This window comes from Nicotiana tabacum, chromosome 10, assembly GCF_000715075.1.
Source record: "Nicotiana tabacum cultivar K326 chromosome 10, ASM71507v2, whole genome shotgun sequence".
Taxonomy (NCBI): domain Eukaryota; kingdom Viridiplantae; phylum Streptophyta; class Magnoliopsida; order Solanales; family Solanaceae; genus Nicotiana; species Nicotiana tabacum.
This window is the reverse complement of record NC_134089.1, coordinates 3,380,389-3,405,404: the sequence shown is the minus strand read 5'-3', so window position 1 is coordinate 3,405,404 and position 25,016 is coordinate 3,380,389. Positions and strand designations below refer to the sequence as shown.

At 34.9% G+C, this 25,016-nt stretch overlaps 2 protein-coding genes and 1 long non-coding RNA gene across 6 annotated transcripts; all 3 read left to right on the top strand.

The window, feature by feature from the left end:
• Positions 1 to 6,398: 6,398 nt before the first annotated feature.
• Positions 6,399 to 8,299, top strand: LOC107770969 (cytochrome P450 94C1-like). Its single transcript, XM_016590297.2, has one exon. It carries the CDS (start codon positions 6,414 to 6,416, stop codon positions 8,034 to 8,036), a length of 1,623 nt encoding a protein of 540 aa, XP_016445783.2. The 5' UTR covers positions 6,399 to 6,413; the 3' UTR covers positions 8,037 to 8,299.
• A 2,919-nt stretch (positions 8,300 to 11,218) lies between these two features.
• Positions 11,219 to 22,515, top strand: LOC107770968 (uncharacterized). 4 transcript variants are annotated; one of them, XM_016590294.2, is made up of 15 exons: positions 11,219 to 11,557; positions 11,643 to 11,769; positions 11,886 to 11,926; positions 14,120 to 14,213; positions 14,986 to 15,920; positions 16,902 to 17,033; positions 17,650 to 17,722; positions 18,039 to 18,078; positions 18,336 to 18,408; positions 18,862 to 18,927; positions 19,952 to 20,032; positions 20,119 to 20,291; positions 20,810 to 20,856; positions 21,741 to 21,978; positions 22,083 to 22,515. In XM_016590294.2, the coding sequence occupies exons 1-15, from the start codon at positions 11,358 to 11,360 to the stop codon at positions 22,391 to 22,393; spliced, it is 2,631 nt and encodes an 876-aa protein (XP_016445780.1). In that variant the 5' UTR covers positions 11,219 to 11,357; the 3' UTR covers positions 22,394 to 22,515. The 4 variants fall into 4 exon arrangements, with proteins under 4 accessions (XP_016445780.1, XP_075078590.1, XP_016445781.1 ...); XM_075222489.1 differs by having other exon boundaries at positions 18,321 to 18,408; XM_016590295.2 differs by lacking the exon at positions 16,902 to 17,033.
• An 883-nt stretch (positions 22,516 to 23,398) lies between these two features.
• Positions 23,399 to 24,407, top strand: LOC107770970 (uncharacterized). Its single transcript, XR_001644717.2, has 2 exons — positions 23,399 to 23,565; positions 24,121 to 24,407. It is a non-coding gene; the product is annotated as an uncharacterized LOC107770970 (long non-coding RNA).
• Positions 24,408 to 25,016: the final 609 nt, after the last annotated feature.

Sequence of the window (25,016 nt, the reverse complement as noted above, 5' to 3'; positions counted from 1 at the left end):
GAGAGAATACGATTCAAGTTTTTGGTAATCAGGCGCCCACCTGGATAACGAGGGAATACGATTCAAGTTTTGGTAATCAGGCACCCACCTGGATAACGAGGGAATACGATTCAAGTTTTGGTAATCAGGCGCCCACCTAGATAAAGAGGGAATACAATTCAAGTTTTGGAGGTCGTGGCAACATCAATGGAGGCGTAGTATAGGCTAGCAGGACTTATTTCATTTTGTTTTATTTTTCTTTTATTAAGTGGGGACGGCCTCGAGCCTCATGTGTGTTTACTTTGTTTTTCTGTGATTTTACCTTAATTTGAATATTTTAAAAGCCAACTAGATCGAGAATGCAATCGTGATTTTCATGGGACTTGAGGTATGCCTAATACCTTCTCTCCGAGTCAAATGAACCCCCTTATCTGAATCTCTGGTATAAACTTAGTTTTAGAGTCTAGAGTGTTTTGAAAGGAAAAGAATTATTTTTAGAAAAAATGGTGACCTACAAACCGAAATCAAATGTCAGGTGGCGACTCTGAGTTAATCCTTTTGAACACACAACTTTGTCACTTTTCGAATTGAAAACCCTTTTCAAGTTTTACTAAATCTTTTTATTATTTTAAGAGGGTTTAGTGAGAGTTTTGGTTAAAAAAGGGGTGTGACAGAATCCGTCGACTCTTTTTACACTACTAAAAAATCAGGTTTTAGTGACGAACAAATTCTGTAGCTAAACAGAAAAATTCGTCGCTAATTAACGACAGATTATCAAAAAATTCTGCTAGCTACGAGCGTTTTAGCGACAGAATAGCAACGTCGTTCGTAGTTAATTTTAATTTTTTTGTAGTGTTAGTTTTTGAAGGTTTAAGGTTTCAATAAGTGTCTTGAGACATTTGTTTTCATGTCTGGTGTTTTTTTAGTGTAGATCTACTCCGATGCCTACTGGAGATAAACTCCTATCTATGCTAACTATCTTTGTTTGGTTTTCTTTGTTATGTTTGCATGTATAGTATGGTAAAACGTAAAGTGTAAATTGTTTTATCTTCTTTTTACTTTATATGCGGCAGAAACTATGTAATTAAGATTGTGAGATAAGGTACTAAGTTTTACCAAACACCAAGATTGACCTTCTAACTGGAAGACAGCTACATGTTTCACCCAACACGAAAACATGATTTCATATAGTATATATTATATGAAAATTGTCCAAAGTGTACGTCAACCTATTCCTTCACTACCCTAATCAGCATGTTCTATCTAATTATACATATAGTATATATTATCTGACCTATCCTAGTCCCTTATTATTTTTTTTACATATAGGGTGTGTTTGGTAAGAAGAAAAATATTTTTCGAAAAATGTTTTCCAATTTTTTCATGTTTGGTTGACTTAAATATTTTGGAAAACATTTTTTTTATCAAGAGAAAGGAAAACATTTTCCAAAACTCTTTCTCAACCTTCCTCACCCTATTTCCTTTCTGTCACCACCCACCCTGCTATCCCCCCAAAAAAATATCCTTTTTTTTAATTGTAATTTCAAATTTTTATTTTTTCGTTTTCCTGCAAACATCACCCCCTACCCCCCTCCCATTCCCCGGAACTTTTTTTTATATTTTCAGTTTTAGTTTTTTTCATCTTTCGGTTAAAGGTTCAAAATTTTACAAGTTTCAAAGTTATGAGTTCAGAGGTTTACGTGTTTGGAAGTTTACGGGTTTAGAAATTATAAAGTTTACGAGTTCGAAAGTTCGCGGTTTCGAAAGTTTATGAAATTTGTGGGTTCGGAAGGTTGTTGGTTCGAAAGTTTATGGTTTCATGTTTATTGTATCTAAATTATTTATGAATACTCTTGAGAAGTTATTTTCCTTAATTTGCGTACCAAACACCGGAAAATGAATTTACTACTTGTTTTTCAAGAAAATAGTTTCTTCCACGAAAAACATTTTCCTTTATACCGTACCAAACACACCCATAGTCACACCTCCTTATAGAAAAAGGAAACGGTAAAATTGTTTCTTTGTGACCAATAATCATGGGAGTCGTGAAATCAGATACGGATGCTTGCGTTAGAGTAGACTGCTTATATTATTCCCTTAATGTGGCTCTTTCCCGAATCCTGCGTAAACACGAGATATTTTGTGCATCAAGCTACCCTTTAGTCACAAGTTGTTTTAGACAAAGATAGAAATCGGGAATGGACTTTATTTTGAATTGTAAGAAACTATACGTGCAAATCACCTTCTTTTGATTTGAACATTATAAATCTTTTTACGATGAATAAACTTAGCTTGTAGCGAAATATTACTTAGAGCACACATTTAGATCCCGTTTGGCCATAGATTTTAGTTACTTTTTCCTATAAACTGATTTAGAGTAATTTTTTCTTCCGCTCACAAAACTTTAGTTTTCTTTTTTCCAAATAAAATGCATGTCGAAACACAACTTTAAATTCCAAAAATTATTTTTCAACATAGCTTTAGAAGTTCGTTTTTCAAGTTTCAACCAATCTATGTCCAAACGCTAGCTTAGAGTTTATTATAAGTGTTTTTGCAGTGACCTTTCAAGTTCACGTATGCCCTTTAAGTTTAAGAACCTTTTTTTTAATGGCTCTTTAGGATATGAAAGGTACAATGTAATTTTCAGTAACAGAAAGTGAAAGGGGAAATAAATAAGAAATGATTAAAAAGTACAAACTTAAACAGTATCCTATAAAGTGTAATTGTCTTTTATTATACTTTTGATTGAAATCATACTAGCTAATAACTTATCGAATCTTACTGGATGGCTTAGCATGCCCACAAATATTTCCAACATGTGAAAGAATGAAAAGAACAATAATAGTACTCATTAAAGTAGCTATAGATAAGAGAAACTCTATTATAATTATATATTTTTACATTCACATGCAACAGCTACGAAATTTGCATGGAATTTTGTACCAACAACATCGACTTCTCATGTCAATTTGATCAATTGGACAACGTCATTTTCATTATTGCAAGTTGTTCGTATAATTGTGACGCGTGGTAAATATTCCGCCGCCCTTAACTAGAGGTGTCAAATTTGAATTTGAAGTAGTCTTTGTTAGGATGCTTTCTACCTCCGATGTAAAAATTTTCGGTGCGAATTTGTATTTAGTCAAATTTCAATACGAGTATCAAATAGCAGGTAGAAAACAAAGAAGTTATTCGTACTACTTAAAAATAGGGTTGTATTCTGGGCCGGGCCCGGGCATTCGTGGGCCAAACGGGCCGGGCTTTGTGGGCCTGGGCTCTGGCGGTTCCGGGCTTCGTGGGCTAAGAACCGGCCCGTGACGGGCCTAAGCCCATATGGTCCTGGGCTAAACGGGCCGGGCTCGTGGGCTTCGCGGGCCTAGCGGTTTTTTTTAAAGGCAATTTCTTGTAGTATCATGGCTACATTAAAAATATATATGTAGTATATATGTAGATCTAATTATTAAAGTGCTTGACGAAAAAGAAAAATAACAAAATAATAGTAAAACACTAAATTGTCATGCATAATATATTGTCTTGTAGTATATATATTGTATCTTATGTATATATATTATAACTTATTACTTATATATTTTCTTGTAGTATATATTGTATGTTATGTATATATATTCTCTTATATATTTTCTTGTAGTATATATTGTATGTTATGTATATATATTCTCTTATATATTTTTTTGTAGTATATATTGTATCTTATGAATATATATTCTCTTATATATTTTCTTGTAGTATATATATTGTATCTTATGTATATATATTCTTTTATATATTTTTTTGTAGTATATATTGTATGTTATGTATATATATTCTCTTATATATTTTCTTGTAGTCATTTTGCTAATTCTTCACGATTTCTATTTGGATCGTAATATAAAATACATCCGGTGACAGTGTTAATTCCTGGTTGAACTAGATTTGAACCTGTACTAGGGTTAACCGCAGAATCTACACTTGTCCCCTCTAGCTGCGCTTTCATTTGTAAAAATCTAGCCTTATCTCTAGGGTGTGTTTTTATGTGCCTAGTCAAACTACCTGTGCCGCTACGGTCTCCAGTATATTTATGCTACATTAATTTCCCACAAGTTTTACACTTAGCCTTATTTTGTTCTCTTACTTGAGTAAAAAAATTCCAAACTAATGATGTTTCTAGGCGTTTAGCAGGTTCTCTATTAAAAGTAAGAGTTTCTACAGGTGGGTCGGCCGGTGCATCAGTTGGGTTATTAAGAGGACTAGTAGGTGTATCATCTAAATCCGGTGCTTGAGTTTCATCATCATCCTCATTTTCCTCATTATTTTCTAAGATAGTTTCATTAGGATAAAGAGCATTCATAATTTCATCATCTAATGTTTCACCTGGTGCAACATTATGGCAAAATTCACTATCGGTAAATTGAAAACAAGGGTGATCACTATCAAGAATTACGGAAGGAGGAGGACGTCTAGGTTGGCGACTACTTTCAACTTGCTTATCTTTTCTAGGTCGGGGAGCCGGGGGAAGGGTAGTTGGTTGGCCACTACTTTCACCGGTTTTATCTTTTCCTTTACCAAATATTTTTTTCAAAGAAAATGCCATATTAATTATAATTATGCAAACTAAACCACACAAAAATATATTCTTAAAACGTAAGAGTTGAAACGAGTTTACCGAATTGCCGAACAACTTCTTGAAAATTGAAAATCGTTGAACACTTGAAAACTTCAATTCAACAACTTCACAATTTTTCACGAAATTTCAACAATAAATTAAGTAATTGTAGTAGAGAGATTGAGAGATATTGATGAATTGGTGAATAAAAATGAAAGAATGAGGGGGTATTTATAGTTGATAAATGGAAAAAGTGTAATTATATAAAATTTGGGGTTAAAATAAAGTTTGGGGGTCAAATGGCCATTTCCTAAACTTAAAAACGGTCAAATTGTCAGCCCAAACGGCTAGATTTTAAATATGGCCATTGGAGAATTTTAAAAACAATTTTTTTTTAAAAAAAAAAAATAGCCGTTGGGCCCGCCAGGCCCGGCTGACGGTCCCGGGCTCGTAGGCTAATATATGAAGACCGGCCCGTCACAGTCTTCTCAGGACCACCAGGCCCTTTAGGCCCGTTAGGACCGCGGGCCCGGTCCGGTCCGGCCCACCAAGCAGCATTACTTAAAAACAGGAATATATTTAATGACAGACAAATTATGTAGCTAAACAGTAAAATTTATTGCTATTCCTACTTAGCGACGAATTAACAACTGATTATAAAAAATTTTTGTTAGTTAATTATGAGCGATTTAGCGATAGATTAGTGACGAAGTTCGTAGGTAAATTTCATTTTTATAATAGTTATTAGATCTAATAAGCATTCTAGAAAGTTAGATATTACCCACTAGCTCTTAGTCATTGATAAATCAAGTACACTATATAAATACTTCCTTGTAGAAAAATTGATTAGAAAAAAACTGAAGCTCATCTAAAATGGAAAAGTATAAATAATAGTACTTTGCTTGACTTTTTAAGGATATATTATTAACTTTAAGGAACATGAGAAAATGCTCCCATCTAGAAATGATTGTACTGCCTAATATTTTTCCACAAAACCTTAGGTTATAATCCTATTAATGAAGAATAATAGCATGTGCTTGAATTAATATGGGTGTATGAGAGTGGGAAGTTGGAGTGGTTGTTGTGCAAACTTCCATTAATTAGTACTATTTCATATAAAAGATGCCTCTTATTGCTTATATAGTACGGTTTAACTTTTACATTATCATTATATTTCAATATGTCTTATTTTTTAAGTTACAATCTTACTATTATGAACATACAAGGCGGAAGCAAGATTCGCGGTCACAGGAGCGTCATGACATTTAATATAAATTTATCACTGCTCATAAAAATTGATACGGGGATCTATGCTAATATTTGATTATTTTTTTAAAGATATTTATAAGTATATATCGAGTTTTTGCTAAAGTTTCAGGGTGCCAGTGACCCCTCTCCCTATAGTGTGCGTTCGCCTATGCTTATAGATATATTTTAGGTGAGCAAATAATGTAAAATATTTTACTTTGTCATCAACCCAATAGTCCAGCACACTTCAGTGGAATCACCTAGAATAATCTAGATTTTCCAACCAACAACATTGTTTTTAGAAGATAAACTCTACTCATTCTATGAGGTAGGAGTCTTTTATAGACTAGTAGGTGGAACAGTCTCCCCAAGAGCAAGGAGGGAAAGATGCCGAGGGTCTATTTGGAAACAGTCTCTCTATCCTAGGGTAGGAGTAAGGTCTGCGTACATACTACCCTTTTCAGACCTCACTAAGTGGGATTATATTGGGCGGTTGTTGTTGTAGGTGGAGAACATAGAATGGACCTTTTAATATAATATGCTGTTGTATCATATATTAAAGTATGTGTAATTTATATATAAAATGTATTCTTATTACAATATTGGAGATCAAGTTATAACTCCTCTTCCTCTCCCACTGGTTTTCTATTCTCCATCATCTTTCTATTTTCATCCATTTTTCATCCATTTATCCATGGCCTCTCCTTATTTCTTTATCTTGTTTCTCTTTACCATCTCTTTTTTCTTCTTATTTTTTATCCTTTGCTATATACTAAGACTAAAGTTTTGGTGTAAATGTGAAATTTGCAACTCTTATATTTCAGCTAGTTGGTCTTCTAAATTCACCAATTTATGTGATTGGTATACTCTTCTTCTTAAAGAATCTCCAACTAGAACAATTCATATACATGTTCTTGGCAATACAATCACCGCGAATCCTGAAAACGTCGAGTATATGCTCAAAACAAGATTTGAGAATTTCCCAAAAGGGAAAACGTTTTCTACAATTTTAGGTGATTTTCTTGGTAGAGGTATATTCAATGTAGATGGAGATTTATGGAAATTTCAAAGGAAAATGGCTAGTCTTGAACTTGGACGAAGTTCAATAAGATCATATGCATTTGAAGTTATACATAATGAGATTCAACAAAGGCTTCTCCCATTATTAGCTTGTGTAGCTAATAAAGATGAGATTTTGGATTTACAAGATGTTTTTAGGAGATTTTCTTTTGATAGTATTTGTAGATTTTCCTTTGGATTGGATCCAAAGAGTTTAGAATTGTCTTTACCAATCTCAGAATTTGCTCTCTCTTTTGACTTAGCATCACAATTATCAGCTGAAAGAGCAATGCATATGTCTCCAATTATTTGGAAGATTAAAAGATTGTTGAATATAGGGAGTGAAAAGAAGTTGAAAAAAGCCATCAAAACGATCAATATACTAGCTCAAGAAGTTATTAGACAAAGGCGAAAATTAGGGTTTTCGAATCATAAAGATCTTTTATCAAGATTTATGGGAACTATAGCCAATGAAACTTATTTGAGAGATATTGTGATTAGCTTTCTTTTAGCTGGTCGCGACACGGTTGCATCTGCATTAACAAGTTTCTTTTGGCTAGTCGCGAGACATCCACAAGTGGTTGAAAAAATTAGAGACGAAGCTGATAAAGTTATTGGTAAAAACCACGAGATCACAGATTGTGAACAAATGAGAGAGCTTCATTATTTACAAGCAACAGTTTATGAGAGTATGAGACTTTTCCCTCCAATACAATTTGATTCAAAGTTTTGTTTGGAAGATGATTTTTTGCCTGATGGGACTTTTATCAAGAAAGGAACTAGGGTTACTTATTATCCTTACGCTATGGGAAGAATGCAGGAATTATGGGGTTCTGATTCTTTGGAATTCAAGCCAGAAAGATGGATTAATAAAGATGGTGTTTTTTTTCAAGAAAATCCTTTTAAGTATCCAGTATTTCAAGCTGGACTTAGGGTTTGTTTGGGGAAAGAAATGGCTCTTGTTGAGATTAAAAGTGTGGCTCTCTCATTTCTCCGACGATTTCATGTCGAATTAGTTCATCCATCACACCACACTCCTCGATTCTCTCCTGGTCTTACCGCCTCGTTTCGTGGCGGTTTACCAGTGTTTGTAAGAGAAAATTGTTCTACTACTAATCCCTGCAGCCTCAAGAAAACTTTATCTTGATTAAAACTTGTTTTTGCTTGTTGATAAATGTAAGTTTTTTTGTTTGTTTGTTTTCCTTTTTTTTTTGTGGGCAAATTGTACCATTCAATAGGCACATATTTCCCCCCTTTTTGGCCAAATTGGCTTTTTATGGGATGACATATCTGATTTCCTTCGATGTGATTCTACTTTCTTATGTAACTTTTATTTTCCCCACTTATTGTGTTGTACAAAATTTCTGGCTATATATATTATGAAGAAGAAGAAGCTGGTCATTTGGATCATTCTATTTGCAGTCCTTACTGCATGGACTCAGTTTGGTTCGTAAAACAGTTAAACCTCTTTTTTTTTTATAACAACCTTCCTATAACATTTCACTATAATGGCTAAGGTTTTCTGGAACCGATTTTTCATATTATCTTATATTTTATGTTCTCTATAACCATAAAAAATATCGGGACAAACGATTTCGTTATAGAGATGTTTGACTATAATTGTATTACTTATCTTTCTCTGGTTGAAGCTTGTGCATAAGTTGTTTATACGTATTACTACCCAAGTCGTGGTAAATAAGCAATCTTCTCTCTAAAAAAACATTTTTCTTTAGGTACATAAGTACTTTCAGCCTCCTCGAAATTTGACCAAACAGACTATTAGTTTGATCTTGAAGTGTATTGTTGGAAATCCGGCATATTCCGTAGTGTACTATTGTTTGATCTCTCTTCAAAATGGGGTTTTTAATTTGACAAGCCGAAATTTTTCATGACGTCCCATATTAAAAATCAAAGAGAAAAAGATTGAGTAAATAACCATATGATAATTAAAATCTCCACATATTCAAAATAAAAAAGGAGGAAATAGAGAAAAAATTATTAAAAAGGTACGAGAAATCTCAAAAGAGAATAATTTTTCGCAAGATTCAATCTTGCTATTAATTATGTCACATGTTAGATTAGTATGGTTCAGTTTAAAGTCTAAGGTGAAGTTATTACGACTCACGTGGCCGTTAAGGCGGGGTTTAGAGAAATTAGAAAATAGCCACTTTTGACCATTGATATTAGAGTTTTAGCCAATATTTAAAAAGGTATTAGCTGTTAATAATTAGCATTTAGCCACTACTTTTACACGAAAAAACGTTTCGGACAAAAATACCCCCAACTAAGACATGGAACAAGTCCAACACACTATACTGGAGTTCAAAAGAATTTCGAAACTTCTAAAGGCAAAGCTCCAGCATCGTATGTTAGAGTTCAAACTCAGTTTCAAACATGATTCGCAACATACGATACTGGGATTTTAGTAGAGAGTTTATAACTCAAGAAACAAATCTTGATTTTTAACTTATAAATGTTTAAAGTTCAGTAGTTATTCATGTAGTTCTATCATATTTTAAGTAGGGTATTTTTCTATAAATTTTATCTCCGAATTAAAAAATAACTATTTTTAATTATAAATTAAATACCGGCTAAACTCTATTAACCAACACAAAAAGTGGCTACACTAACTAATTTTCACAAAAGATGGTGGTCCAATTAGATCTTTCAATTAGTAAAAATTGTACGGGCCGTCTTATTTGGTCGCCCACATTTAACCTATACCCATTTTTTAATTTTTTTAACTTGTATCCACTTTCTAAACAACTTTAGGCCTCTTTCTCCTTCTCCTTCGTTTTCTTCTTCTTCTTCTTCTTCTTCTTCTTCTTCTTCTTCTTCTTCTTCTTCTTCTTCTTCTTCGACGGAGCTACTGTAATAGAAGTCTCAATATTTTGCACGCCTCCCACAATAGGACTCAATCTTAAAACTAAGCCAGATATTCTCATAATTTATGTATGTTAGACTTCTGATAACATTTCTTATATTCCTTCAAGATTATGTCAACCCATAATCCATACGGGAGTCTAATGACAGTAATCCTAAGATTTTTTGTCTTCTTCTCCTTCGTTGTTGTAATTTAATTTTGTAAGAGCTCCTAAGCATGCTGAAGTTCAACAAATATAAACAAAAACTTCAGCTCCTAAGCATGCTGAGGTTCAGCAAATATAAACAAAAACTCCAGCTCCTAGAATGCTGAAGTTCAGCAAATACAAAAATAACTTCAGCTCCTAGAATGCTGAAGTTCAGCAATTACAAAACAAACTTCAGCTCCTAGAATGCTTCAGCAATTACAAAACAAACTTCAGCTTCAGAAATTACAAAACAAAAACTTCAGCCAAAACATGCTATAGTTTTATTGAACTGAAGTTTGTCATTGCACTATGAACTGAAGTTTGCGTGATTGCCTTTACTACTTCAGGCCCGTATGTCTGAAGTTACGCGAAAAGTGGGTACACTTGTAATTTTTTTTCAAAGCGAATATAAGTTAAAAGGTGACCCAAAAACTAGGTATAGATGCAAATGGGCTTGGCTATTTTAGCTATTTCTATACTAAATACAGTCTACATCAGATTATACTTGTAATTTGTATTAAAAAAGTGGCAATTTTTATACAGAATTTCTAAAAAGTGACTAAACTTTAAATAACATGCCATAATTTGGGGGAGAAATTAAAAAATAGCCAGTTTTATAAGTGGTATTGAAAAATAGCCACAATTTCAAAAGTAATCGAAATTTAACTACTTTTCATGTAAAGATAAATCTGAACGAATACACTGTTCAAAATTCGAAAAATACTCCGTCATAATATACTGAAATTCCAACATAATATACTGGAACTCCAATATATTACACTGGAGTTCCATCATAAGTATCAGTATATTATGCTGGAGTTCCAGTATAATATACTGGAATTCTACTGGAATTCCAGCATAATATACTAGAGCTCCTGTATGATAATATGCTGGAAGTTCATACACAGGTGCTCCAATCTCCAGTATATTATGTTGAAACTTTACGCGTGTTAGAGTTCCAACATAATATGCTGGAAGTTCATACACAGATGCACCAATTCCCAGTATATTATGCTGGAACTTCCGTGTTACAGCAAAATAGTGATTATTTTTTAATAACTTTGCAATTGCTGATTTTTTTTAAATTACCAGTCCGAAAACTGGCTAGCCCATGCTATTTTTGCCCATAATTTGGCCAGTTCATTACTGCCTGAAACCTATGTAGTAAATTGTACAAAATCAATAGCAAAAAGTACAACATAGTCAGTTAACGAAATTCCCAGCTTCCTACTTCTCACAAGTCACAGCCCTCGCTATATTAGAAACGAGGGTTCGATTCCCAGCAGAGAAAATCCCAAACTCCTTACGCCGTTTTCTCTTTCTCGCGCGCTTTTTCCACTGATTCTATCCAATTAACGTACAAAAAACAAATTACAAAAAAATAAAATCCGAAATCCATGGGAATCGAGCCTTCTCCGGCCGCTGAGAAAGTTTCCGGCGAGTCTCCGTCGAGAATTTCAGTCTCATTGTTCGATTATTCAGTAGAGAATCACTTCAAAGCAATTGATACAATTTCTAAGCTCACCGGCGTACCTGAAATTGATGATTCCGATCAAGCTGAGATTAATCGATTAGCTTCCTCCATCACATTCTTAAAGTAATTTCAAAAAATTACTTTTGAAATTTTGTCACGTTAAAATTTTGTTGCTTTTTCGTAATTTTTTTGATCTCGTAACATGCAGAGAATGGAAAGATCTCAAGTACGAAGTAAGAGAAGCTAAATTTGCTTGCGAGAATGAGAGTTCTAATGGAATTAATGTGATTGGCGAAATAAGTTTGCCTCAATTTTCTTCAGCGGAAGTTCCCAAGGTACATTTTGTGAGATATTTAGCTGAATATATATATATATTTTTTGGTGGTGTTAGTTTGATGAGATAAGTTTAGTTTATGTATTAAGAAAAAATAAAATGTTGATTTTGTTGCAGAAGCAGTTGGTGAATGAGCAGCCAGTTCCTCGAGAATCGAGGTAGGCTGAGTTATTATTTTATTTTTGTATAATATTGGTATAATATTAATATAGCTGACCCCAACTTGTTCAAGATTGAGGCTTAGTTGTTGTTGTTGTATATTACCTGACATTGAATTTTTGTGGAGCTATTTTTGTTTTTCTCCTAGTTTGCATGTCAAATAAGCTACAAAAGGTTGAGATTTACAGGATTCAGATGTTAAGGGTCAGAGGTGGATGCAGCATTGCCGCATCGGGTTCATCTGAACCCAGCACTTTCAACACGGAGCAAATTTTATGTGTAAAAAATTCACTAAAAATGCAACAAATAGTAGCTATGAACCCTTAACTTTAAAAATACAATGAGTTCAATGCTAAAACCTTAAAGGTTGAACTCATAGAGCTTAAATCCTGGATTTGAAGTTAGTGGAAACCAAATTATGTTAGTGAATTAACTGGAGTTTATGTTTCTCCATTCAGAATGAGCTCATATGAGGGGTCAATGATCTTGCTTTTATGGTTGAAAGTATCAGCTGATTTTGTATCTCGAACTTTCCTTGCAATGCCGATTCCACCATACTGCCAAGAGTAGTATCTAATGGCCATATTTTGAGTGCATCACCACGATGCCGGGAGTAAAAAGAGGAAATATCTGCACCATAGGCGATTTTATAATATATGGAGCTCTTAGTGTACACATTGCTATGTCATCAGTCAATATAAAGTTATCATCTTGGTAAAGATTTACGTAGCTTCCACCTAATGGCAGGTAGGCTGATGCATCCACCCTCTATAGCTTTCTTTCTTTTATATGTTTAATACCAATCCGTGCCTTCTCCGGTGACCATTTCGACAGCACTGCTGGTGGCGCTATGCCTCTTCTGGTGACAATTCGGCGGCAAAAAATTCATTCCAGTAGTCTTTTCGGCAGTACCACCTCTTTTATCCGCAATTCCAGCCGTTGCTCCTGTGGCTTTTCAATCAAAACAATTCCTTCTGTTGACCGACAAATTTCCGGTCACTGTTTCAGAAGTCTTCTTCTCTCATTGTTCCATAGTACTAGAGTTGGTTATTGAGTCTATTTATTGAACAATGACTTATTAGTAACTGTTCCAAAAAATCTGATTCTTTTTTCTTTCATGCTATCAGGATGTGGGTGTTGGTTATTGAATCCGATGCTGAACACTGAATTTCCAGTCACTGTTTTGAAGAAAAAAGTTTCTTATCCTCCTTCTCGTGGGTACCAATAACAGTTAATTTTGTCTCACGACAGCGACAAAGAGATAGAAGTTGATTCCATATCCTAGACTTCGGAGGCGGAGGTAGCCTTTTTGGCTACGGGTTCATCTGAACCCATAACTTTTGACACGGAGTATAGTTATATATGTAAAAATTTATTAAAATCTCAACAAATATTAGATATGAACCCATAATTTTAATAGTACAATGAGTTCAATAAAAAAAAGTTGAACCGATTTAATTTAAATCTTGGATCTGCCTCTGCTAGACTTCACATTCTAGTTATTTGCAAATTTAAGTTGTTTCACCGTATTGAGTTTGGGGGAGCATGTTGAAATTCAAGCGAATTAATGATATTATATGTATCTAAATTGACAAAAAAGTGGGCTCAAGCATGATGATATGGATATATCATAATATTCTCTAAGGATACTTTAGAATATTTTGCTTTCAATTAATATTTCATAACTAGGATACCGTAGAATATTCAGCATTGATAAGTATTTACTCACTTTGTTAGGAGTAGAATATAACTTCTGACTACATTGCATATAACCTTAAACTTCTACATAAGGAGCTCTTCTTGTAGATTATATTTAATGAGTCAATAAAAGTGTTCTCTCTTCTTCCCTCTCTTTTCACAGGTATAATTAAGTATTCTTTCCATTGTGTGTGGTAGGACTGGTGTTATTCTTTTCCTCACTGTTTTTTTGTTCAGCGTGTGGCAATTAGCTCAAGCTATTCTATAAAGTTTATATGGCAGATGGTTTATTAGTGGCATTTGTTCTGGTTTGGTACGTGTGCGGTGCATGCGTGCTTCCATTTTCTCATGATTGTTCTGTGATAGAGTGTCCTTGGTGATCTCTTAAATTTTTGGACAAGACTTCGATGTGTTTTTGGTTATACATTGATCAATTTATTATAGATTGGTTTCCGAAATACTTTAGACTGTTGTCTACATTGTATCTTTTGCAGCAAAGACTTTGTAATGTATGTTGGAGGTCTAGTGTGGGGAATGGACTGGTGTCCCCGAGCTTATGAAAATAAGGATGCTCCTATCAATAGTGAGGTACCTCTCTTATAAATCTACTTTTTTATCCTTCTTTATCTTCCTTAAAAAAAACTGAGATGTCAAATGGATAAGTCTGTGCCATCTCCAATTCCTTTTCGGGTACCTTCTCTTTTGGTCTAGAGAGAATACTAATTGCTTCTACTTGTACATGACTTCTATGTCCAGTATGAATTGTATAATGGAATCTGTCACTGAAACTTGATTATTCTGAGCAGACATTCCGCATTCATCATTGTTTATTTGAGATGCAATTGGTTACTAGGAAGAATGAAAGCTAATCTTGATTTGTCAAGAAACATGTTAAAGGTAACAATGTAATAGAAAATTTGTATAAAGAGCAGGGAACAAATGAAAGATCCTATCTTCGAGTTACAGGAGCACAGCAATTTTTTGCTTACTGTAGCATTTGTCGCTGAGTTGTTTGATTCTTCCTATCTTTAATTGTTTTAAAAAGCTTTATGGAAATGCAGCTGTTTTCGGTGTGTCATTTAATACATTGGTTTAGTCATCAAAAGTTATAATATCTGGAGCAGTCTTATCTCCCCAATGGAGTGTCATAGAGAGGGGGAAGGAAATGAAATCAACTTAATCAGTGAAACGTAATTATTTTGGGTTCCATTTTATACTTACTCTGTTACAGAGTGTCTCATGTTTGATTTGCTTTATCGAGAAAGATCATGTCTTTATCTGCTCTTCTTTTAGCTATATCAAACATGCTTGCTCAGATATGATCCATATTGATTTCTTGCCTTTTCAATTGATTCTGTAGTTTGTCGCAATTGCTTCTTATCCTCCTGATTCATCATACAGCAAGATTGGTGCCCCACTTACAGGCAGAGGTGTAATTCAGATATGGTGTCTGTTAGATCTCATTCAAAAAGATTTAATTTTGAAAGAAGATTTGTTAGCTCAGGGTAACAAAAAGAGAAATCGAAATTGGACAAAAAATGAAGCAGATAAAGGAGAAACATCTGGACCTCGAAAACCAAGAGGAAGACCGAGAAAGAAGCCTATAACTGAATCTCTAGGTGATAGAGATTGTGATGACCACAATTTACAACCTCTTGCTATAGAGTACCCGCAGCAATCAACAGAACTTTCTGTAGATTTGTCTTGTGAAAATAGGAAGAAAGCCCGAGAAGATTTGGGGCAAAATCAAGAAAGATCCATTGTTGTGGCATCTCTAGATTCTCAGCTTACTGCTTCAAATAGGAGAGGCATGAGAAACAAGGCAAGATCAAAAGGTCAAACCGAGAATTCTGGTGTGATTCCGCTAACACAATATATTGCTGAAGAGTCTCCAGTTGTGAGTTCCCAGACATATGCTAGCAGTGGTCTTGTTTCAGCTGGGTCTAATAAGAGTGGTGCCACCGCAAAGAAAAGAAAGAAAGAAAAAGAAAGGACGGAAAACCAAACCCATGATTCTTCCTCGGATTTGCTAACACAAGATGTGGATAAAGAATCTCTCAACATGTCCCAAACACCTGATAGCCATGGCATTGTTTCATCACAGTTTGATGAGAATGGTTCTCATGTAATTCAACAAATACCAACAGATGTTTCTCTACCTAGACTGGTATTATGTTTAGCTCACAATGGAAAAGTAGCAAGGGATGTTAAATGGAGGCCTTTAAATCACTGGGATGTCTCCACACATAGAATGGGTTATCTTGCTGTGATATTGGGAAATGGAGCTTTAGAAGTGTAAGTTCTCCCTTTAAACATTTTGCACTTGTGTTAAACTTTCATAGATAATCTTTATTTTGCTCTGCATTCCTGGTGTGATTTAGAATAGAATGAATCCACTTGATGCAATCCAAACCCATTGACTGTGAAAGTCACAGAATAGACTTGATAGCTTTGGAAAGTTGCAATTTCAATTGACAAAGTTAATATTACTAAAGAGAAATATGTTTATGAAACATGATTATGAATTTCAATTTAAATACTACAGTAGGTCATACTTCTTGGTACTATTCTTTTAATATAAGTACTTTACCTTTAAAGAAAATGATACTACAGTGGGCCATAAAATTCGGACTAGAGTTCCTAGCTGCAGAGTCTATGGGCTAGAATTGGTGTGGGCTTGACTTATTCTATTGCAGTTTCAATTGATTAATCAACTAAGACACATGGATGTTGAATAGTGCCAAGGAGGATCAGCTTGGAGTAGTTTCTCAAATGTTCAAGGCCTAAGAATTATTAGCTTGAGAAATCACTTCGATGCAGTTACACCTCCGCTTTCACCATTAAGTGGACCAATTTATTAATCATACATGGAAGTATATGTCTTATTGACGTATGTTGTTGTTACTGTTCCATTGCCACTTTTTCATCTCCTTGTGCCGAGGGTCTTTTGGAAATAGCCTCTCTACCACCTAGGATAGAGGTAAGGTCTGCATACACACTACCCTTCCCAAACCCCACATGTGGGATTATACTGGGTTGTTGTATACATGGAAGTATAATCAGTAATGATTGTCTTCATAACTTGTATAGTCAGTCATGATTATTTTCATACCTTGTGTAGTCAGTCATGATTGTTCCCACACCTTGTTCTTTCTCGTTATTACTTCTTTTAGTTTCGTACAGCTTCTTGCATTGCATCTTTCTCCCACCATAAGTACCCTGGTCTTCAATGTTGTGCGATTCTGCAATCTTCATAACCCTCATTATCTAATGCAGGTGGGAGGTTCCTTTTCCTCATATAATTAAAGTTTTTTATCCTTCTGTTCAAAAGAAGGGCACTGACCCTCGTTTCTTGAAATTGCAACCTGTATTCAGATGTTCAATGCTGAAGTGTGGTGATCGGCAGAGGTAGTAGTTCAATTGTTCTTTCTATTCTGTTTGATGATTAAAAATGAATTTGCTGTGACATATTTACTATGATTTGACAATATGATTTCTTAATAAGTTTTACTTTCTGCATTTGCATTCCATTCTTTATGAGTTGTAGACTAGTTAATGATCCCTGTCTTGACGAAGCTGGGATTATGTGTCACGTGGTGAACTAAGATCAGGAAAATGCTTTGTACAGTACCATTCGAATAGATTTTGCGTTATTCACCATAGTGTGAATGGATATGGGTTGTAGACTTCAAAGTTGGCACTTAGATAAGTATTCAACTTCACAGTAGACGAGCAGCATCTCTCTATATTAGTTGAGCTTTCTGCACTATTAACTTTGTCATCTTGTATGATATGTGCATAACCACACCTGCTAGTACTCTTCCATTCCCATAATTTCATCTTATAATGCCTGTATTGGGTATTGGGCATAGCTTCTTAATTTTGGAATTGTCCATATTACAAGTTTAATTTTGTCCTGAGAATGCAACTTGTTTATTACTGTAAAGTTTATTTCTTTTTCTCCTTCATATGATCTTTCATTCTTTCTTAAATTAACCTCTCGTTGTTTCCATCTCTCTTGTAGCATTCCCTTAACAGTGGAGTGGTCTGCTTCACCTCCGCATGATATGATTCTCGCTGGATATCATGATGGAGTGGTACTGGTTCTAATTTAATTTTTGTTTCCCTTTGCTTTTTCAAAATCGTTCTAGAGGCAACGTTGTATTCTATCTGTACCCCAGTACCTGTTTCATATCTTAAATTTAGAGTCAGTTTGTTCGATATGTCTTGCACTTATTTCATACACTTGAAGTGATGCTGCTGCAATTATAATAATCTCGTCATCTCTAACCAATATCCTGTTCAAATTAAAATGAGTTCTGAGCACTTATAAAAGGTCGAGAGTTAGGGACAAGTTCACTGGACTTTTATTCCTTGTATAGCACTGTGAAACTAATAGGTGCTTTTGGATAGGTTGCCTTGTGGAAGTTTTCAGCCAATAATTCATCTAAAGGTATTAATTACCCTCTGCATTGCGTTTTTTGTTGGTTTCATGAGATTCAACTTAATGAGGTGGCTATTTTGTTCGCCTATTCTTGTTTTTACTTTTTCTAGTTCAGGTCATGTATGCAACATGACTTTAATGCTGTTTTATGCTTAAAGTTTGAATCCTTCTCAAAAGACTTTTCTCAAGTCATATTATCACTATACCTCCTTGGTTAATGCTTTTTGTACAATTGTGATTTCATGTTACAGTCGTTTTGCCTGCAGACACAAGGCCTTTGCTTTGCTTCAGTGCAGATACAGTTCCTATTCGGGCTCTTTCCTGGGCACCGTTTCAAAGGTTAGTGGTGCTAAATGTATTCAGTGCTATGATTTCTCTATGTCTTCTCCAAAAGAAATCTATATGGTACCTTCTCTAAAATAAAGGACATGTTGCTTTGGGTGCATCATTTGGATTAACCGTGCCTTGTGCATCTACCTATACTTGTCTTTAATTTTTCTTCAAGAGGCATCAATTGCAATATTCTGTAACTGGTGAAGTTGGTAGCTACTTAGTTATGATGGCATGTAATTTGTTTTAACATAAGTTGAGATAAGAAAATTGAAGGGTGAGTCAGCGTACGGGGTTTGTTGTGGTGTGTATCTTTCACGGCCAACTGTTTTCTTATTGCTTCAAGAATTGCAGTTTATTCAACAGTATGATTAACATATTGGGATTGTAGCAACTGTCTAAGCTTCTCTTGTATTTTGTCTGGTTTGTTTATTGACCTACTTGGTACAATGTTGTATGCAGTGATTCTGGGAGTGCAACTGTTATCATCACAGCTGGTCACAAGGGGCTGAAATTTTGGGACTTACGGTAAGCCTGTTTCTATATCTTTACGTCCTTTGATAGTCTCATTTTGATTTTTTCCCTTGGTAATTATACCCTTTTATTTCTGCCTGCTGAAAGAACAGCAATAAGCAGAAAAAGATTCATAACGATTCGAAGTAATCCATACACATTCTGCTGTATTTCTCCCCACTCTCAGTCTTCTTAGTTGACAAGAGGGGTTTGCTCTGATGGTAAGCAACCTCCACTTCCAACCAAGAGGTTGTGAGTTCGAGTCTCCCCAAGAGCAAGGTGAGAAGTTCTTGGAGGGAAGGATGCCGGGGTCTATTTGGAAACAGCCTCTCTACCCCAGGGTAGGGGTAAGGTCTGCGTACACACTACCCTCCCCAGACCCCACTAAGTGGGATTATACTGGGTTGTTGTTGTTGTTGTCTCAGTCTTCTTAGTATCTTGAACATCAATGCTTTCTAAATAAAGGACTTGCAAGTTTTTTTTTTTGCCATGATTTATTGTGCATCAATTTTCCTTGAAGAGACATATTTTAAAATTTTATGTTTGCTTTTAATTAATGTTATATACATTTAAGCTTTATTTTGGCATTATATGCTGTATGTTAAATCCTAGGGCTCATCATACTTTTGTGAACAATATGTCGTACAGGCTCAAGCAGTACTCGGTAATGGGATTAGATCTGTTTTATATTGCTTTGCTGCAGTTTCTAATGAAAAATCTTTATTTTTTTCTCCTCTCACATGCTGATAGCAATTGATATGGAGTGCCGACTGTTTAAAAATTGTTTATCCTCAGATTGGGAGAGTAGTGAAGGATGCTTTTTGCTTCTTTTCCTAAGTAGTATCATAAGACAAATGTTGTTGGAACACAATGATCAACAATGCTATATGACATCTAGAGTTGCCAGTTGGATTGATTTTACTACGGGACTTTCAAGCAACTTTTAGGATGCAAAGCCTATATCAGTTGTTGCATTTGCCTTTATACATATACACACACAGACACACACACATAATATCGTACCTTATATATCTTACAGGGATCCCTTCCATCCTTTGCGGGAGTATAATGTAGGCCAGGGAGTTAATATATGCAGTGTGGATTGGTTGCCAGAGCCAAGGTATGAGCATACCCCGTCTAACAAATTTGATTTAGATATCTGCTTTTGACGTCTTTCTCTCAAATTGCATTTGTTAATGTTCATAGATGTATTATAATATCATGTGATGATGGGACACTAAAGATCCTTAGCTTGCCGAAGGCTGCATATGATGTACCTGTCACAGGAAACTTTTTAGTTGGGACTAAACAGCAGGGATTCCATAGTTTCTCTCGGTCTCTACTTGCGATATGGAATGTGCAAGCTTCCCGAGTAACAGGTTTCAACTTTTGAAAGCTCTGCATCTTTTCTATCTGCAATGATCTTACAGTTTACATAGATTTACGTAGTGTCAAAAGTAAAAACGAGATATTCGTGAATGATCAGACAAGCGTTTTCATAATGACACTGAATTCCTGTGAGTTTTTTTTTTTGGGGTGGGGTGGGGTGGGGGTTACTGTTTCATGAAGCTTCCATCTGAAAGTTTTGGAGAAAGCAAGGGACAGTTTATTCTGTTTCATGAGCTTTCTGTCTACAACTTGCTCTTTATGTTTTCAATAAGGGGGACCAAGGAGGGGTTAGAAAAGAAGGGAGTGCAGTCTCAACTCTCTATGCATAGCAGCACAGCTTGGATGAAGACGAAGGATCAGCTTAATTCTAAGACCGAGGGTGTTGTGCTTTCTGAAATACATATTTTATATTGATAAATAAAGTTACATTTTCATTGAACTCTTAACTTATTTTCTTGTAATCCAGCCTGATACATTACCCTTTTCTTAAATTTTTTGCGAGCTCTAGGCCTGGTTGCATATTGTGGGGCAGATGGTACAGCTGTTCGGTTTCAGGTGTGTACTGGTTAAGATGATTTTTTGTTAAATCTGTTCTTCTTATGGTTTTTCCTGCTATATTCTTCTCTATATCGAATATTTGGAAGGCTCTGGTCGACATTGTTACTGTGGTCGTAGATGTCTGGAAAAGGGATAGAAAAGCTATACAGCAGACATTTTATGCATCATCTCTTGAATAACAACTGGTCTCCTGCAACTTTCGACCACTCTTGTCCAATTCTCTCTATAAACCACCTGATTAGTCACGATTTTTTTTAACATCTTCACAAAGTGAACACGTCTTTCTCTGTTTATTGTATCTCACTTCGATTATTTTCCGTAATGCGCTCATATTCTTTGATGGCACAGCTTTTTGGCATCTTCATTGACCGACCCTAGTGGAATCCTTTAACTCTTCCAACTTTTGAACCTTCGATTTATCACCAATTAATATCTTAGAAGTTGCTGTTTCAAGTTTCTCTGCTCTTGCATTTAAAGAAGACAATTCTGTATGAGAGTCTGCACCGTCAATAAAGCACTTGACCGGTCTGAAAAGGCATGGTGTACTGCCAACATTAGACTCGTGTTTGTGTAGAATATCCAAATGCTTCGCTGTCTGTGAATTAACTCCCGATACAATGTGCTAACTTTAACAGCTGCGGTAGCAAGTTTCTCATGGCAGCCCGTTTCTCTGAGTATTCAATGTAGCTCGTTCATTCAATGGCATTTTTCTTGAATGATAATGCTCGATGTGATTGCCTTTGAACATATGTTGTGTTTGACGAGCTTCTGTATCTCTATCTGTATCAGCATGTTAAGAAAACTTAGAATATGTACTTCTTGAGAGGTAAACTGTATGCTTGTCCAATTAGAGACCTTATTTATATTACCATTATACTCAGCTGACTAGCAGAATGGAGAATGATGCTGTGAGGAATCGCACCCCACATTTTCTCTGTGGATCATTTTCCGAGGATGAATCAGGTATCAGCGTCGTTACTCCAGTGCCAAATTCTCCCTTTCGAACGTTCTACTCAGGGAAACAGTGGCGCGATACCATCTCAAGATTTCCACATGGTGTCAATTCAGTCCCAAATCAGGAGAAACGAGCGATGGAGCAATCAGATGAACAGCCTCTGGGTAATATGTTGAACTGCTCAACTGATTTTCATTTACCCACCTCAATTATAAATTTTTAACTCCATGATACCCATTCTGAGCATGTTCATCGCGTCATCATGCAGCTCTATGTTATGGCAATGATCCGAACGTTGAAGGAGGATCAGATGACGAGTTAGTGGCTCAGAAGAGTAAACAGGCATCCAAAGCAAAAACAAAAACCACGAGCAAGAAACCGAAAGCATCAGATTGTGCTCTTATATGCAATGAAGAAGAACCAACAAGATTGAGAGAGAAACTTGAAGAATTGCCTCCCAAAGATGTATCGATCAATCGGGTAAGATGGAATATGAACAGAGGCAGTGAGAGATGGCTATGCTATGGAGGAACGGCCGGGCTGGTACGCTGTCAACAGATTGATTTATCGTCTGTTTGAATAACCTCACAGGAGGATGTAGATTGTAAGCTTGTATTATTAGTAATTTATCATGTCATGTGTACACTATTTGTGGTTAACCCCTCATAGTTTATGTATGTATATTAGCAATTTCAGTAGTAGTACTGGGGTTTATTGAGCATTTTCCAGGGACCACAGCGCTAAGAAATATTCATCGGCAACTCTAATACTCCATCCGGTCCACTTTAATTAATTTTGACCTTTTTTTGTGGTCCATAATATTTGATTTTTTTTAAATATCAAGAAAGAATTAACTTTTTTTTGCAAAGCTACCCTTGAAGTAAAGAGCCTAAGAGTATTTGTTGTATTTCCAATGAACAAATTAAGGTTAATATGGTCAATTATATGTTAATTAATGTTAAAAGGTGAATTTCTTAATATGTGTGAAAATAATCAAAAAAATCACTTAAAGTGGAAAGGACGGAGTACGTAAGTAACGCAGAGCTCGATATAACCACAGTTAATGTTAATATCAAAAAAATTGTGTCGACAAGTTTAATACGCAGTATTCAACTGTACTTTTATGAATCTGGTTGCTTTTGGGAATTGATCCTTGTTAGGCGGTTACTGAATTATCTGAAATTATGGAGTAAAATCACTTTTTTTTTTTCCATTTGTAATAACAAGAAAGTCAATAAATTATCCTAATCGACTGATGATTATTCAATCGGATTTATTACTTTTTCCGGTAGAAAGTTGACTTAGCCATCTACATGGACTTTTTTATATTTTTGGACCACATAAAATAACTAACACCCAAACAAAACATAGAATTCCAACCCATACACCCATTTAGTAATCGTTCATTAGATTAGCATGACAGCTAATGTCATTAATTAGTTAGCTTTATTGGCATATGTAATGGTCAAATTGGGTAAAAAAAAATTGTTGACCAAGTTCGGTCCCATAAGGTGAGATAATTTGGTATAATATGAAATATGACCGCTAATTTACTTAATAACATTTTCAAGAGATTACATTAATCTGAAGTAGTCTTTGACTTTACCACTATATAATATGCCTAAATAAGATCTTTGCTTCAAATCATACAAAAGTTAGTCTTCTTTAAAAAGTGCAGTAGTAGAGATAAAATATGGCCAAGGCTCTTATGAAGTCTCCATTGTTGATTGCCTTGTTGCTAATCACCCTAGGTTTGTTTCTCTTTATATATGAAAAAACTTTGAATGCATAAAGATATACTCCCTCCGTTCTATTTTAATTGACGTACTTTAGAGCACAAGAGTCAAACTTTATTGTGACTTATAGTACTTTTTTCTTTCAGAATACTAGAAAGGTTATTTAATTTTAATAACAACAACAACAGTTACGCTTTAATCTTAAATAAATTGGAGTTAACTATAGTCCTTCTCATTAAGTCGGACAACATTATGTTCTACAACTACAACACTCTGAGGTGGACCTATGCTTGGAGAAGAGGGGTTTATCGGACCCTAATAATTTCGGCGAAATTTTTGAACATATAAGTCTGTATATGTTAAAAACGATCATATATTTTACTTGGAACCTTTAGGATCCAAAGTCCGATGGGGGTACTGGTCGAACAGTTCGCTCATGTACCTTCCTCCACTTTTGAATCCTGAGTTCGCTTCTAACAACACTTAGTATTTGTTATGAATCTTTACTGACCATATTCCTCATTTAGAATGTGAAATAACGACTTTGTTTCAATAACTTTCAATATGCAGTTGCAAATACTCCATCCTTTAAGGTGGCTGCTATACACCACTGTCATTATGTCGAGGATTGCGATGATTTATGTGAAGACCAAGCTATTTGTGTTTTCCATATATGCGTATGCGTTCCTAAGACGAGAAAGATTGGGGAAGTTGCATTTGGTCATGATCTGCCTCCAAATTGATATCTTCCAAGTGTTTGATAAATTGTCCAAATGGGAAGAACTGTCATTTCCCGTTATGTACATGTTTTAATTGGCAAAATTATGCCGTTGCTATATAAATTGATGTATTAATTAGTTGTCATGTTACCAATGTTACCTTTGGGAATTTTGAGTTCATTGCTGATTTTTGCATCGCATCAAATCATAAACCGCCGCAAAATCTTTTCGCTCGGTGATGTTTTGTTTATGAGTTTTAACTTTATATGTCGATAGTGTAAAAGAATTTTTACCATAAAAAATTCTTTATACAAATAACCAGTCACAAAAAAGGTACGTAGGATTATAAGCTGGAAATTAAGACATTATTATATTTTATAACATGTTAAAATACATCAGCGGTTTAACAAATTTTCACACTAACACTATATGTAATTTTAAATCCTTAATCCTTTATTTATAACTAAATAATTTCGTTACCAACTAATTCAGTCTTTTTCTAGATATCATTGAGAAAAAAACTAAAAAATTATTTGATTTCTTTATATTCTCATCGAAGAAATACGAATTTATAAAGGTTATGAAAATGCAGGCTTGGAAAGATGTTAAGATCAGTCGGTGTAAAACTAAATTACATACATTAAGTTTGACGAACTACATATTAAATTTAACAGCTCTTAGGAAGATTGACCTAAAATTTAACCAACTGATCATGTCCTCGAATGTTGTAGCAGCCAATAAAACAGT